The 16,904-nt window shown below is 40.8% G+C and overlaps 1 protein-coding gene across 2 annotated transcripts in view; it reads left to right on the top strand.

Moving 5' to 3' along the window:
- DIP2B (disco interacting protein 2 homolog B) overlaps positions 1–16,904 on the top strand; it is a 184,467-nt gene that overhangs the window by 85,928 nt on the left and 81,635 nt on the right. For both annotated transcript variants that reach the window (XM_063293623.1, XM_063293622.1), the window contains exon 2: positions 2,920–2,991. In XM_063293623.1, coding sequence (XP_063149693.1) covers positions 2,920–2,991 — 72 coding nt within the window. The remainder of the gene's footprint in view (positions 1–2,919; positions 2,992–16,904) is intronic.

The following is a 16,904-nucleotide window of genomic DNA, read 5'->3' as shown; positions in this document are numbered from 1 at the left end:
ACACAGTTATGAGTTTTATTTTTTTTAAGAAAATAGCCAAATGAGAGGGAAAAAAGAACATAAAGGAGTTATTGTAAAATTTCAACTTTAGTAAAACAAAAGTTTGGTTGGATGTATCCATATTGATTTTTCAGTAGTTAGAATGGACAAATATTTATGTGTATGTAAAATTCTATCCAGCATGGTTGTTGAAAGCAATTCCAAAGCAGTATAGTTTGACAGGTGACTTTCGAAAGAAATTTTACTTACAGCTTTTCTTTTTAATTATTTTTTTATCTGGAGTATTAACTTAATCAAAAAGCCTACAATTTGTGCTTCAGCTAAACAGTGATACATGAGGCACTCAGTGAAGTATGCCACTCATTCTTAACCTGCCCCGCTTTAGCTGAACCGGGGAAAGCAAACTGCAGGCAGCTGCTCTTTATCTGACCAATGTGAGAGGCCAGATTGGTCTCCTCCCTCCCATGACTGTCTTCCTTTGAAGCAGGAAAGGCAGCTTTCCATTAGCCCCAGAGAAGGACAGTCCCCAAAATGTGCTGTCCTTCAATTCTCCGTCTTTCAAGCCAATCAGTTGTGTCAGTAAAGGCCAAGGTCATTTCATTATCAATATGTCATCCAATAATGTGATACTTTCATGAGGCATCAGTACCCTTTTGTGATTTATCAAGTTTGATCAGTAATACATGACTATGGAACCAGTACAACATATGAATAACGAACCAGTTAGAAATGCACAGAGAGGGAAATGATGGAACAGAAGCTCTGTATTGTTCTGCCACTGAATTACAGTATATGTTGAAAATCTGAAATTTATCAATCTATGAAGAATTTGGGTTTATTGAATATGGGATGGATTTTAATACTAGTCCATTTATGTTGCACAGACCCTTTATAGAATACTCCATAAAAAAACTTTCTATTAAAAATAATACTTCTTAAACTGCTTTGTGTAATTTCTGTGTTGTTTGGCTCAAAGCAGTTACCAAAGAATATTTTCCATAATCTACATCACATGTAAGAAAAACTTAATTTTCTATGGTGTTTCAGCTTCCATTCATTTATTTATCTATGCTTGATTGATATGTATCCTGCGGAGAGCCTGCCACATCCCACAGTACTTTGTAAATCAGCTTTCAAATCCAAAATGAAAACTTCAGAACTAGAACTTACTTTATTTCACATAAAAGCCAAACCTTCCTCAATGCTCACAAAATAGACATCATGTAAGAACTCAAATGAACTATTTATCAACAATATTTCTACAGATACTGTTCTACACAAAGTCTAGTTTCTTCATTTACAAGACAATCATTGATCCACAAAGAATAAAGGCTGTGAAGTCCTAACAGTATATGGGAAGGATTTAGTAAAGGAGGGGATAAACACAGTTAGATGGCCTTTTAACCCTTTTAAAAATCAAAGCCACATTTGAGTGTGCAGGATCATGTATAAAAGACTAAATGTTATCTCTGGGGGAAGATAACGCATACACAAACTGGAAGACAATAGATAGTTCTGGCCATTTAAAGCCAGCCTACTTGGTTTCATTCTGGTTGGAAATGTCAACTGAGTTTGCTGTGGGTATGTTCAGGAAAACTAACATTTAAGTAATTTGGGACTGCATTAAAACACCATTTCTGTTAAGTCATCAGCAATAATACAAATGTATTTACAGGATAAGATTTATTTTAAAAATCCTAAAAAATAGCCCTCTTAACAGAAAGGGTTTTTTTTTACAATTCATTACTGGTTTGGTTTGTACTCTGCTTCTTTCTTCTTCATATTGGAAAGAACTTGAAAAAGAAACCAGGAATTTGCCAGTTTTTCTTGATTGCTTGTCTTATCTGTAATATTTATGCTGAAAATATGTGTACAACATTCTGATCACAAATATCCTGGTGGAACAGTTTTGAGACTTGGGTTTTGTACTCGTTGAAAAAAATGTGTAAGGGTTATACTGAAAAGACTATAGAAGCAATATCTTTGCCTCAAATCTGGGTATCTAGATTCAGTTTCCATTAGAATAGTGACCATGCCCAAGTTTCTCCTTTGCAGTGGATGGTTCACAAATAATCTTTATGTGGTACAGTGAAAAAAATGGTGATGACAGAGCTGCAGAGACAGTTCCATTGTTTCTGGACTTCCTGCTTTTTCTTTTCTGTCTTAATTCTTTCATGTTTTAACATCCCCCCCCCCCATTCTGTAGAGGAATACAGAGATGACCTTGAAGAAGGTATCCAACAGCCATTAAGTAAACATTGGCTTGGCTCTGAATGGGGTGAGGGGGTGAGGAAGAAGCTCAAGATTTCTCTGCCTTGATTCTTTTGGTGTAAGAGAGGAGGGAGAGAATCTCTGTCAGGCTGTTTGTATATCCTGCAATAATAAAGTAGAGTTATAGTAGTCTTTGTGGAGTCCTTCCTTAAAGGACTGACATACTCAAATAAAATACAAGAATTTAGAATGAAAAAGGAACAGCCATATGGCTCTTTCTGCATATCAGACAGATCAGTGTCACAGAGCTTTATTTAATAAATTAATGATCATGTAACTTATTTTCTATATTACTTAGTTTTCAGTGTATGTTATATAAAATCTCCCAATGCTTGTTACTGCCATCTAGTTTGCTTTGAATAAATTAATGTTATGAGTGATGTTAAAAATATATAATGTCAAAACAGATGAAAAGTCTGTGAAGTTTATAATAGTGTAAATTGTATAGAACAGCAGTGAGGGGTTTTTGGAATAGTTTGTAATCATTCCACTTTTATCTAATAGCTTGAATAATACTGTTTGGTGCTAGCTCATAAAGCTGGTTCAGTTGACCATAGCTGCATATGTACTTGTATTAACTTTAAATCTGCTATCATCCACTTACGATGCACTAGATCTGAAGTTTTGTTACCTTGTTTTTTTTTTTAGGAGATATTACCCAGAAGGGATATGAGAAGAAAAGGGCAAAATTGTTGGCTCCATATTTTCCACAGACTCAAGGTAGGCCTTTTGGGATGCTAGAGATGCTCTGTCACAAAGAACATTATTAGTTAGGGGTTAAGACCATAGCATCCGTTGTAAGTCATAATGATACCAAAATGCAGTGCATCGTGACATCATTGCATACATGTTTAATTATGTATGTATGTATTTTATTAAATGTATATGGCTGCCCAACTCTATAATAACTCTGGGGGGCGTACAATGAAAACAGTAATAAAATACAGATTGAAAAACCCAAAACATCCAGAAGAAAACCATTCTAAACAGTAAGATATCCTGGACCCATCACTCACTTCAACCCAAGGACTAGGGGAAGACCTAGGTTTTCAGGGCTCTTTTAAATATGATCAGGGTGGGGGCCAGACAAATCTCAGGGGTTGGTGTTCCATAGGGCAGATTCTGCAAGGAGAAGTCACATTTCCTGGGTCCCATAGATGGCACTGTTTAATGGTAGTGTTCCCCTTCTGCCCAGTCACACTGGTTGGGAAGATATTATAGAAAATAGGCAGTCTCTCAGTTAATCACATCCTATGTATTATAGGCAGTAGGGACGCGGTGGCGCTGCGGGTTAAACCGCTGAGCTGTCGATCGGAAGGTCGGCGGTTCGAAACCGCGCGGCGGGGTGAGCTCCCGTTGTTAATCCCAGCTCCTGTACACCAAGCAGTTCGAAAACATGCAAATGTGAGTAGATTAATTGGTACCGCTTCGGCGGGAAGGTAACGGCGTTCCGTGAGTCATGCTGGCCACATGACCCGGAAGTGTCCTATGGACAACGCCGGCTCCAAGGCTTAGAAACTGAGATGAGCACCGCCCCCTAGAGTCGGACTCGACTGGACTTTACGTCAAGGGAAACCTTTACCTTTACCTATGTATTATAGGCAATAATCAGTACTGCACCATGAATTGCATCTAGAAGCTTATTGGTAACCAGTGCAGCTCAAGAGCAAGGCTGTTACATGGATATTATATGACATGCCCATAATTAACTATGCAGCTGCATTCTGGACTAGTTGCAGCTTCTGAATGGTTTTCAAAGACAGCCTCATGTAAAGGGCATTGCAAAAATCCGTGTGTGAGGTGACCAAAGCACGAGTGAGTGTCTGAAGGGCGTGCTGGTCCAGATAGGAGTGAAATTGGTGCACAAGGTGGAGCTGTGTGAAGACCTTGTTAGCCAAAGCTGCCATCTGCTCTTCAAATCTGTGAGTTCAAGGAAACCCTCAAATTGTGCACCAGTCCTAAAGGGGGAAATGGGACCCTATTCAGGACAAAAGATGAAATATTCCTGGTCCCAGGAGGTCTGAAACCCCATAGCCTCTCAGTCTTGCCAAGGTTAAGCTTGAACCTATTTCTCCCCATCTAAGCCCCCATAGCCTCCAGACACTCAAATCCTTGACAGCATTGCCTGGGTAGTCTGGGGTTGAGATGTACAGCTGTGTATTATCTGCATATTGGTAATGCCTGATCCCAAACTGATGGATAACCTATTGGCCTCAAGTAGGTATTAAATAGAAGAGTGGGAACTTAGATTTCTGAGGCACCCCACAAACTAGGGGCTTCAGACTTAACCTCTCCCCTCCTGTAAACACTAACTGACCCAACCACAGAGAAAGGAGAATCAACACCTTACCGCCCACTCCTAATCCCCAGAGGTGGGCCAGAAGGATACCATTGTACTACCCATGTCTCAGTTCCTCCAGACGTCATCCACAAGTGCAATCATTACTATCTCAGTACTATGTCCAGGCCTGAAACCTGACTGAAAGGGGTCCAGATAATCAGTTTCCTCTAGGACCCTTCACCAACCAGGATGGATTTAATAAACGGGGGGTCAGGTTGGCAGACCCAAAGATCCAGTCTCCCTCTTCAGGAGTTACAGGCTTAAACTCATCCTAGCTAACCACATTATATTTTCCTTCCATCACCTCACTCGTATATGCCCAGTTGGAGTCCTACTCCAAGCAAATTCAACATTTAAATTTTGTGATTGTTTGTTACAGCTTTTACTGCTGCATACTTAGAAGTATTTAGCAGCAAATGTACTTTCTGATGTATCATTCTGACGTGGAATGTACTTCTTTCTTCTGTTGGTGAACAGGCATATATGAATACTTGTTAATATTATTTTGTCCATCAAAACTCAGGGTAGTTATTTTCCCCTTCTGAACTATTTGCACAGTTTTCAGTTCTTTATGTACCACATCCAACAATTTCCCTGCAATATAAACTCTGTTGAGGTGAAATGACTGAACCATATCAGTGAAATATATGTTCTTAACCTTATCCAGAGATTTTTGCCATAAAAGAACTGAGCGGGTTTTTCATCAGCTGCTTCTTGCTGTAATCCAATGGTTTTATTATACAATTTTTCATGCCTGTTTCTGCAACTTTGGAGTTTATCTTTTTTCAATCTATGGATGATATACTAAGCCTTATGTACATGATGTGGCTGGAACACTACTGTCCAATAATTCTGAAATAGTACATGTTGGGAAACGATGACACTGAAGGTAGTGCATGTGGATTCACTTACAGAAAAGTATTGGGGGAATTTAGTATGTCTACTACCTGTTCAGTATTACTTAAATAAAACAGGGACAGTACATAAAATATCGGTCTGTTTAATTTAACTGTATTCAGCTACCTAGTGTAATTGTAACTATGTTTGTTTAAAATGTGATCATTCTAGTAAAAATTAGAAGCCTAGCCAAAACCTAGGACTTTAGCAAACTGACAATCCAGAAGAAGAATGTATGACATCAGTGTATACTGTAATGGAGATCCTATGTGTTAAGACATGCTTCCTTCAGCGTTTTCAAAGCAGAAGCAATTCTTGTAATACAGTTTCATTCTGGCAACCAAAATTTGAATTTCTGTGTATGTTTACCTGTTTTACCCATAAGCAAAGCAGTCATACTACAGATGGGAGCTCTTTTATATAGTGATGCACAAGAAGTTTTTAATGAAGAAAAGATACACTTCTGGTACATACACCAGAAACATATTCCTCCAATTCTTGGGATTGCAGGAATCTGTTCTGCTCATTTCTGTTCCTTAATTTTCCTTCTCCTTTGTTCTCTCTATTCTGATTGCTTTGTGTTCCTCTCCTTTATCTCTCACATTTATATCCAAAGTCTTCCTTCTTGCTCCAAACTATTCCATCACTTAAAAATTTCTATTCTTTTGCCTTCTTTGTCTTTGCACTTTTAGAAAAAGTTCAGTTACTAGATCAATTAACTTAGCTCTCATCTCTACTATCAGTAGAACAGAATATCATTAGAAATTGTTCATGATTATATATTTGATGCATGTTCATTTTTAATAAAAAAAATTAAGAAAAATCTTTAAAAGATGAAAAATTCATTGATGAGATCCTTCATATCATGTATAGCCTCTTTTCAAACCTTTCTCTGCAGTTTTTCTCATAAAAACAACCAACTTCCTTTGATTGTTACATAGATCTCTGTTCCCATCGCTGCAGTAAATAATCTGATTTTTTTTCCCCACTGAAATCAGTGCAGTTTAAGTATATACAACTACGTACTGGATTGCCATTGTATTCTTTTCTCCAATTTTTTGCATCTATTTTAATTGCTACTTTTACTTACTGTCCTTTTAATTGCTACTTTTACTTACTGTCCTTCTTCCCCCTTTGCTTCTAATACCTTCCTTATTCGGGGGGGGGGACACTTTATACAAGTAGTCCTTGACTTATGACCTCAATTGGGGCCAGAATTTGCGATGCAGTCATAAAGCACAACATCACGTCACTGCATCACTTAGCAATGGCACTCCCAGCACTCCCTGTTGGCTGTCATTAAGCGAATTCCACTGGTTGTTAGCCAAGGACCCACCCCAATCCAAGCCATTCACTGTTTGGCCCCTGCCAACCCCGAGCCTCAGTAAGGTAAGGGACTGCCTCCAACCCTCCAACCCTCCCGCCATCTCCCCCTGCCATCTCTGCCCTTTTGGCTGCCCTGCACCTTGCCTTCTGGGGTGGCTCTGGGGCTCCTTGCTGTGCTGTGGCTCAGGGGCTTCTTCTAGGGCCCAGTCCAGTCCCAGCCCCAGTCATCCTCACTACTCTGCACTCAAAACCCCTGCTGCCCTGCGCTCTGCCACCCCAGCTGACTCTCACTGTCTTCTTGCTCCCACTGGTGACGAGTCATGCCTGGGCTGGCCCTTCGCACCAAGAAGCCCCTTTGCACAGTGCTGCTGGGCCAGGTTGGGCTCTGTGCGGTGCAGAGGGGCTTCCTGGCACGCTGCGGTTCTGGGGCTGCAGTGGTGGAAAGTCCTGGCCTGGCCTGGCCCAGCAACATGGAGCAAAGCCACCATGCCCCAGGAAGCCCCAAAAGCGCAGTGCAAAGCTGCCGCACCCCAGGAAGCCACAGCCCAGTCCCAGCCACAGTCAGCCTTGCCACCCTGCACTCCGTGGCTCTTGCTGCTCTGTGCTTTGCTGCCCCAGCTGACCGTCTCTGTCTTCCTGCTCCCGCTGCAGACAAGGCATGCCCACCCTGGCCCTTCATGAGGCAGCTGCTGGCCACATGAGGCCATCTTCCTCATGTCTTGTGAGGAAACTGCCATGTGCGACCTTGGGAAGAAAGCCTTGTGCAGCCAGCAGCTGCCTCACAAAGGGCCAGGCCGGGCATGCCTGGTCATCAGCAGGAGCAAGAAGACAGAGAAGGTCAGCTGGGGTGGCAGAGGCTGAGGAATGCAGGGGCCAAAAGGGCATAGATGGGGGAGATAAGCAGATGGGAGTTGAAGTGCCCCTGAGGTTGTGAGTGCAGGTGGGCTGCCAAGCGCCCAAATTTTGGTCACGTGACTGTGGGGTGCTGCAATAGCAGTAACTTTGGGGACTGGTCATCCTTTTGTTCAGCACCGCCGCAACTTCACTGAACGAATGGTCATAAGTCCAGGACTGTCTGTACTGTAGATTAGCTTCCCTTTCACATTCCACTTCCTTTCTTTGAAGTATTTTTTTCAAAGCCTAATACTTTTTGGGAAGTGTTTCCAGTTTCCCTGTAATTTTTCCTTTCCTCTCCTCTGCTGTTAGTTAATGCCACTGATGTTTACCATTCCTTTGGTTAATAGCAGGTGTCCTAGATTCAGAGTTATATTCACCACAGCTTCTTTGTCTTCTTCCTTATTTGTGAATATGAGAATATTAATACTTTAGTTATGTTTTATTAATATAAAAATGTTAATAAGTTTTATGCCAGGAATCAAGTTTATTTTTAAAATAACGGTCAGTGATCAGCACAGTAAAAGAAACCCTCAGAAGCAATTAATAAATGGAACAAAGTGCAATGGTCATGTAAAAGCTTAAAAATTAAAAAAAGGGGGGGGAATATTGAATAAAATACAGTAAAACAGTATAAGACATATAAAACAGAAATGCAATAAAATAGAAGAGACAATCACTCCAGGATTAGGGCATCTTGTGCCATCTTAGGGAAATTGCTGCAGAGAGAAACTGAGCAAGTGGGGAACAAACCGCTCGCCCTTATGCGAGAGTGGGGGTTTGTTAGGAGGTGCTAAAGGTAGGCCTGCCTGTAAACTGGTGTAGAAAAGGGCAGTGGAAGATGCACGCAACAAGGCCTCAGGTTCATTCCGACCAGCGGGACGGCCTCTCTCACCAAAGGGGATCCTATTCTACCTCCCATCTGGTGCGGCTGAGGGTGAGGCATTCAGACAAGCCAAAGATTCAGCTCTCCAGTGTGCTGGGCAAACAAAGTTGAATAAGTAGCCTGGGGCTATAAAAGGTTTCCAGTTTGGAACCCCCCAGAAAGTTGGCTCTAGCATCCAAATCTGTCTGCGGTGTGATCTCAAAGACACTTCGAAGGATTTCAGTTTCAGCTCTTTCTAAACCTAGGAGCGGCAAAGAGTGGGTAGAAAGACCATAATAACACAGGTCAGCAGAGATTTTTTTCTTTCATCTTGATGAGAAGCTGTCAAGGAGCTGTCAATTAATTAATGGGGACAATGACCATTTGGAAAACAGGAGTTTAAGCCAGAGAGCTGGCAATGCAGACTCTCGCCTCCAGTGGAATCATACTAGTTTCCATGTTGATTAAAGCACTTGAAACACAGCATGGGAAGCAGAAGAATACTGATAAAAACCTAGACTGAACAACATCTAAGGGTTTTGAATCATTGTAGGCACGCACTGTGCACCGTACAGCATTTAGGATGTAGCTGTAGCTTTGAAAAGGTATGCATCTGCCCCTTTTGGAATGAAAAAGGCCCAAATTGCTTTTGTGCTATTGTTGACTTTGGCAAGCTCGGTGACTTGAAAAATTATGCCAAGTTTTTTAAAATATCAATTTTATTATTTCCAGTTTGCCACTGGTGTTTGTGGTGACTATGTCTTCCTCAGAAAAGCATAATTTTGGTCTTAGAATAATTGATTGTAAGCCATTCCCCCTGACAGAATTCTTCTACGGCCTGTAGACTGCTCTTGAGATGCACCTGTGTGAGCAAAAGAATTGCCGCATCATTGACATACAACAGTGCTGCCCAATGCCTGTCACTGCATTTAGGAGAGTGGAATTCCTTTTTGGCTAAGACAGCTAGTACTGAATTCACATAGATATCAGACAATAAGGAAGCTAAAATGCAACCCTTTTTCACTCCCCAGCAGATTGGAGTGTCTGTAGTAAGGTGGCCAGCTCTATCACGTCTAAGTTAGGTGACTCTATTTTGGTTTTGTTTTAATTTATTGATTATGTGCCATCAGGTTGGTGTTAACTCTCAGCAACCACACAGATAGATGTCCTTCAGGACATTCTGTCCCCAGTCTGGTTGTTCAGATCTTCCAAAGGTATAGCATCCTAATTGGAAAGAGTAGCCCCCAATCATTAGAAGTGAGGGACAGTTTCCACTGGAGACAATTCCTTGGAATAGAATTGACAGCTTAACTCAGTGAAGACAACCTATAAGAGGCAGCATTGCTCATGTGTGTATTTCTGTATTAGAAATTGTAAAATGGCACATTGATCGATTGTAGATCTACCCTCCCTAAACCTTGCTTGTTCATCAGCTACAACATTCTGCTGATCCACCAGTTCAATAACTTATAATACAAGAAACAGGCATATGCTGTTTTTAAATATTGTTAGCTGCCCAGAGTTATGAATTTGAGAATGCTATTTATTTATTATACATTGAAATAATAAATATACATTGAAATAGTAAATAAATAATAAATAAAAAATGGAAAGAAGAGCTTTATCTATGTAAGAGTTGCATTCAGTACAAGCAAATCCTTGTATTTTTATTGATGGAATATTATTCTGATCGTGCATTTGTACTTATAGTGATTTGATGTTAAGATGAAACTGAATTGCTTCAAACTAGGTAAAAAAGAGTTAAAATGCAGAGGGAGTAGGGAAAACACATGGTTATGCAGACTTGCAGCAAACAAAACAAACAAAGGGCATTCACTAAGCTTTACAGCTGGTTTGAGAAATGTTTCTTCTAGACAAAGGACATTGTCATCCTTCAAATGCTGCCTTAAAATCATGTAAATCTCTTTACTAGCACTGTTGCTAGGTGGATATTTTTGTGATTAGGAACCATCAACTATAGCAAATACATATGCACTCTTTGAATTGGGGTTATCCCTTGCAAGATTTCATTTTTTACTGTAATTCCTATAGTTATCAAGTTGGCAAATCAACGAGTGCTTTAGTGACTTGATTTTAATAAAACAGCAGCAGTGCTAAGGTTGAATATAACTGACATCAGATTGATAACTTGTCTGACTTTCTGCAGAACATTGCCTTCATGTATGGTAGGTGTTATCCCTATGGGTGGTATGTCTTCCTCAACCTTGGGTCCTCTACCAGAGGCCCAGGAGTTTGAGGGTTCTGCGCAGTATCTTAGCTGTTCCTAGCACTGCACTCTTCTGGACAGAGAGCTCTCATGTTCCTGGGATCTGTTGGAGCCACTCTCCCAGCTTAAGAGTCACAGCCTTGAGTCCTCCTACCACCACTGGGACCACTTTGGCCTTCACTTGCCACATCCTCTCTAGTTCCTCTTTCAGGCCCTGGTATTTCTCCAGCTTCTCATACTCCTTCTTCCTGAAGTTGCTGTCAGTTGGCACTGCTACATCTATCACCACCACCATCTTCTGGTCCTTGTCTACTACCACAATGTCTGGTTAATTGGCTAGTGCCTGCCTGTCTGTCTGGATCTGGAAGTCCCACAGGATCTTAGCCCTGGATGAGATGAGACAAGTGTGTGTGTGTGCATGTGTGTGTGTAACACACACATTTCTGTAGCAGATGTGGATGTCTTCAAGTGTGAGCAGGAGCCATGACTATTGTGGCTTCTTCTAGGAAGCTACTTTCTGGTTGCTGTTGGAAAGGTGCTGTTCAGAATCTTTTTAGTTGGATTTGCTGGTGCAAGTTTATACCTTGGTTTGCAACTGTGCCCCTTAGTGGTAGAATGGAGAAATACTGCTTCATTGTTTTGTAATAGAGTTTTCATTGTGTGTGTGTGTGTGTGTAATATTAATGTATACATACTGTTAAAGATGTTTCTTAGCTATTTTTATAATATAATATTCACAATTTTCAAAATGCTCTCAGTAGAAATTGCCTACTGTGGCCAAAACAATGGGAAATGTGCAAAGAAGTAGAAAGAGGTATAAGGCTTTATTATTCAGAGAACTTAAAATTGTATTATTTTTGCCTGGTGTACACAATTAATTGTATTCACATAAGCTTATTGTGATATATAAAAATAGAAAATACAGTTCTCTGGATAGCATCTTCTTTTGTTCAAAGTAACTTTATTGGTGGGAATAGCTTTTGATCATTGCCCCTGAGATAACTGGGCTTTTAAAAATAAATATAATTTAGAATAGTTGGCCTTTAATATAATGAATCTATTCATTTGTCTTTTTTTCCTGCTCACCCCTTCCACATTAGGGGAGTCCACATTAATCTCAGGATATTATTCTCCTTTTTCAAATGCTGGTGAATCAACCTGCAAGTTAATGTCACTGAATTGTACGCATGTGTGTTTTACTTTCTGAAGTTACAACAGCCTCAAAAGAAGCCATCATGCATGACGCAGCAATAATTCCAAAATAAAGTGATCCCACATATAGGAAGACAACAAGAATTTGCTTTTGGTGATCCTAATTATCAAATGAATGCCTTTTCAATATACACTACATGTACCTTAGTAGATTAATTCCTTTTATGTTTATTATACAGTTGTTGTTGTTCAGTCATTAAGTCGTGACCGACTCTTCATGACCCCATGGCTCATAGCACACCAGGCCTTCCTGTCCACCACTGTCTCCCGGAGTTTACTGAGATTCACGTTCATTGCATCGGTGATGCTATCTCACCATCTCATCCTCTGCTGTCCCCTTCTCCTTTTGCCTTCAGTCTTTCCCAGCACCAGGGTCTTTTCCAGTGAGTCCTCTCTTCGCATTAGGTGGCCAGAGTATTTGAGCTTCAGCATCTGTCCTTCCAGTGAACAGTCAGGGTTGATTTCCTTTAGGATTGACTGATTTGACCTCCTTGAGTTGGTGAGTTTTGGACACAAAGCATCATACATGCTGAAGATGAAGGGTGCTGCTTACATACTCTAAGTTTTTATACTACATGATATTTTTTATGAGTAAGTTTAGAATAAGTACATTGTTAGAGGTCTCAAATGTTTAAACCTGTGGCTTACAGATTTTGATGATGCTATATGGCTATCCTTGAATCATTGTTCTTTTTTGTGAAATAGAGACTATAGAATTCAGTGGCCTGCATACACAGACTTGGACATTGTTGTACCTGCTTCTAGAAAATTAATACCAATGTTCATAACTTACAGTGTAATAAGGAGAGGGTAGCTTCTTACACTCCAGATGTTCCTGAACTTCATCTCCCAACTGCTCCAGTTTGCTTAGCCCAATGATGAGGATTGCTAAGAGCTGTAGTTCAGCGATGTGTAAATGTCACAGGTTGTCTACCTCTGTTATAAAGGAACCTTTCTCTGCTATCAAAAAAATAGTAATTATGGAACATCCTCATTGCATTTTTATGCATACTCTTGGAGTGTCTTATTTTAGGCATGCCTTTCTGAATGTGTTTCTCTGTGAATACACATTGTTTTGTGTCTCCCCCTCCCCCATCAGCCATTTTCTTTATGAAGCAGCAGATTTCTTCAAAATCTAAAGGCAGTTAAACTTCCAGTAGGCTGATGAATTTCTTGCTAAAAATCTCACTACTGTCTTGCCCAAGCATATCTAAAATTTCCTGCTGGTAGAAACTGCAGATCAAGCCAGACTATTCTAAAGAGAACAATAAATACAGTCACCTAACATCTGCTAGGTTTAATTGATTCCAATTTGCTTTATCAGAGAACAGTGGCAGCATGTGATTTACTGTAAATAGAAGGCCACTCTCACTCTCCACCTCAAATCTCAAAATCTTGCTTAGCTCTTTCATGTTATTAAAGGTGTGAACAATATTTAAACAAAGAGCCAGGTTATGAGTCACTGTCCTGCGCAGGTGTATTAGCTGCCAGCAAAAATAAATGGCCTTGCTTTCGGCTGTGGAGAAAAGGGAAGCAATGCTGCATCCAGTCGTATCTAGAACTTTGAATAAACTGTTGGGAAAGCAATTAAATATATTGCTTACTGTCAGTATATTAAGGAAAATACCTGGCACTTTCTGGAAGATGAAGCAAAATATCTTCTTCCCTCAGTTCTATATATGGTAGTAATGCGAGTCAAATTGGGCTAGATCTGAACATGAATTAATTTTGCAATTATTACTTGGCATACTTTGCAATTAGTAGCAGTATCATAGGTCCCTAATATGATTGTCCTGGTGGACTCTCATAAAATTGTTACCACATGAGGGAGGGGTGGACTACTTATAAAATGGTTGCTATGATTAAGCTTGAAAAAATAAAAACTTTCATATGAATTTAAGTACAAGACTGTGTTCCAAAATTCAAAATTATTATTTCAAACCTGAGGCTCATATGTGTAAAAGACGTTTTAGGCAAAATTTGTACCAGTGATTCAGAAACCAACTAGCCACACTAAAGTAATACCAGGCAAAACACACAACATTCTGCAGGCAAAAAGGCTTATTGCTTCCTATTTAGCCCTTGGAGCATTCCCTGTTAACATCTAATCTCCCATGATATTCTGCACCATTGCTAATTTACCTTTTTCTTGAGTGGCTTGGCTCAAGAGGTAATAACCTTTAATTGCCAGCCATTTTTATTCTTTCCAACCCAAAAGAATGTTGTAAAGAAATTATGTAAAAGAACTCAAGACTCCACCTATTCATCCACAGGATAATTGTCTAAAGCCAAAATAGAATGAGACTAAATTTGGTGTTTGTGGCAAGTAGAACCAAGAAAGATCAAGTCTGAAAATGGGCCAGAATTAGCTCAGGACTATGGAGCGAAAAAATCCTCAAAAAAAAAAAAAAAGTATCTGGTGAATCCCTGTGGGAGAGGCAGGTGGGCAATATCTTGGAATTTTATCTAAGTATGTGTCCCCTCCCTTCTGGTCAGTGGTCTAGACCAGACCACTTATGCACGAGTATAGAAACAATATGAGGGGGGAGCATAGATACATATAATCACAACATACATGCACCTGCCCTAATTAGAATGCCATAGACACATACATGCATACACAGAGGCAACGTATGACTTCACCCTGATTAGTCCCTGAGGAGAAAGTACAAAGACATACAGAAATGTATTTTGTTATTTCATTACGCAGAAGAAAATACCAACGTCTTTTTTGGGCACTGCTGGTAGAGGGGTTGGAAATAATTCCAAAAGCCTTGCTCTGCATGCTTTCCCTGCCTTGTTTATTTTCTGCCTTTTTAAAGGATGGTACTGAGGACTGCAATTTTATGCCATCCCTGAATTTAAGCAAAATTAATTTTGTAGAAAATAATAAGAGTGGTAATCTCAGCTACCCCAGCTATGGCCAGATTATTGGTGCACCTAGTCTTAAAGTGCTGCTGGTAAATATCAGGTCTGCCTATAATACCATGTCCACACATGATCTTGTGGTGGACAAGCAGGTGGATCTGGCATTTGTTACCAAGACCTGGATGGATGAGGGTGGCAATGTTGCTCTTTCTGAAATCTGAGGTTTCATCTCTTGCATCAGTCTCAAGGCCAGGACTAGGGTGTCCTTGCGTGTGTGTGTGCGTGTGTGTGTGTTATGCTATCAGGAGATCTTATTTCTGGTCAGGGTCACTGTTCCTGAAGTGGCAGAGTGTGAGCGTTTACGTGTTTAGTTGGGCTATAGACACAAGCTAGGGGTCCTGTTGGTGTGCTAGGTGTCTTGCTGCCCATCAGGATACTAGTGTGGGCTTCTGGACTGGAGACCATCTGTCTATCTGTGTTTGGGCCCTCCATGTGACAGGTCCTGATTCCAATTGGGCCCAGGCAATCATGGGCTCATCTGAGGTGACTTGGACCCAACATATACAGGCAGACATGTTAGAACTTTGCTTCAGAATATGAGATCTGAATGCGGAGAGTATTACCATCACACTTTTGTCATGGCTCAGTCACTTCTTGGTCCAGATGTGATTGATAGTTATCTGTGACCTCTCTAGGCCTGGACCTATTTAAATGGTCCACCATAACAGAAATTATGCATAGAGTGCCAGTGGAGAAAAAGTGAATCTGACCAAGCTCAGGTGCATGCCTACATTTAGACTTACTCTGAAATGTCTTTACTTCTCCTCCCTTATTTTATTAGCAGGTTGTTGTCCAGTGGCCATGTTTTGGATGGCTAATTCCCTTTTGGGAAGAATCAGTATCAAGAGCTCCCACCTGGTTGCTGAGATTACTTACTGCAACATTTTGCAGAAAGAGTTGCTCAGGTTTGTTCAAGTCTTGACTCCACATAGGGACCTGGGTAATGACTGCAGCATCATGTTACCTAAATACTGGGATTACTTTTGACCTTTGACGAGGTTGATCAGATATCTCTAGAATGTCCTCTGCCACTTGTGGGCTGGATCCTTGCCCCTCCTGGTTTCTTTGTGCAGCTGGAGGGGAAATGTTTCATTACTATTCATTGAAGGAAGACTTTAGTGCACTCTTTCCTTAAGAAGCCCTCATGGATCCAGAGGTGTTAAGACAACTACTGCATACTCTTGAACTCCCTTTTTGAGGAATGTTGTTGAGGTGGATACAGAGTCAACTTTGGAGCATCATAGAGGAAAAAGATTAAACCTTACTAAAGTCAGGTTTCAGGCTTGGAAAAGGGATGGAGTTGGCACTGGTTGTACTAGTGGATTGTGTTTTTTGGGACCTGGATGGGGGAAGTGCTCCCGTCTTGGTCCTTTAAGAACTCTCAGAAGCTTTCAGTACCATCAGCAGTGGTGTCCTTCTGGACTGCTGGAAGATGTTGGGGATTGGAGGCACAATGCCTCTGATCCTTCTTTACTGGTTGGCACAATGCCTCTGATCCTTCTTTATTGGTTGGTTTCAGGTATAGGGGAAGGGGAGGAGAAGGTTGATCCAGTGGCTACTCCCTTGTGAGGTGTCTCATGGGCCACTCCACTTCCTCCTCCTACTTAACTCTACATGAAACCATTGATGGAGGTCATCTGGCAGTTTGGGGTCTGGCATTATCAATATGCTGATGATACCCAGCTCTGTATCATTACTCCAGGCCAGGCTGGTGATGCTGTTGAAGTCCTGTCATGATGTCTGGAGGCTGTGAGGATCTGGATAGGAGAGAAGAGGCTTAAATTGAATCTTAGCAAGACCGAGTTACTGTTTGTCCATTGTGGTTCCCTGTTCCAGTAGTGTCTCTAGATAGGGTGCGGGACTCTTCCTGATGGAAGAGGTTTGTGACTTGGGAGTCATCCTGGACTTGTGGCTCCTGCTAAAACAGTAGATGGAGGACACAA

Source organism: Candoia aspera, chromosome 2 (genome assembly GCF_035149785.1).
Source record: "Candoia aspera isolate rCanAsp1 chromosome 2, rCanAsp1.hap2, whole genome shotgun sequence".
NCBI classification, from domain to species: Eukaryota; Metazoa; Chordata; class Lepidosauria; order Squamata; family Boidae; genus Candoia; species Candoia aspera.
This window is presented reverse-complemented; position numbering and strand designations above follow the sequence as displayed.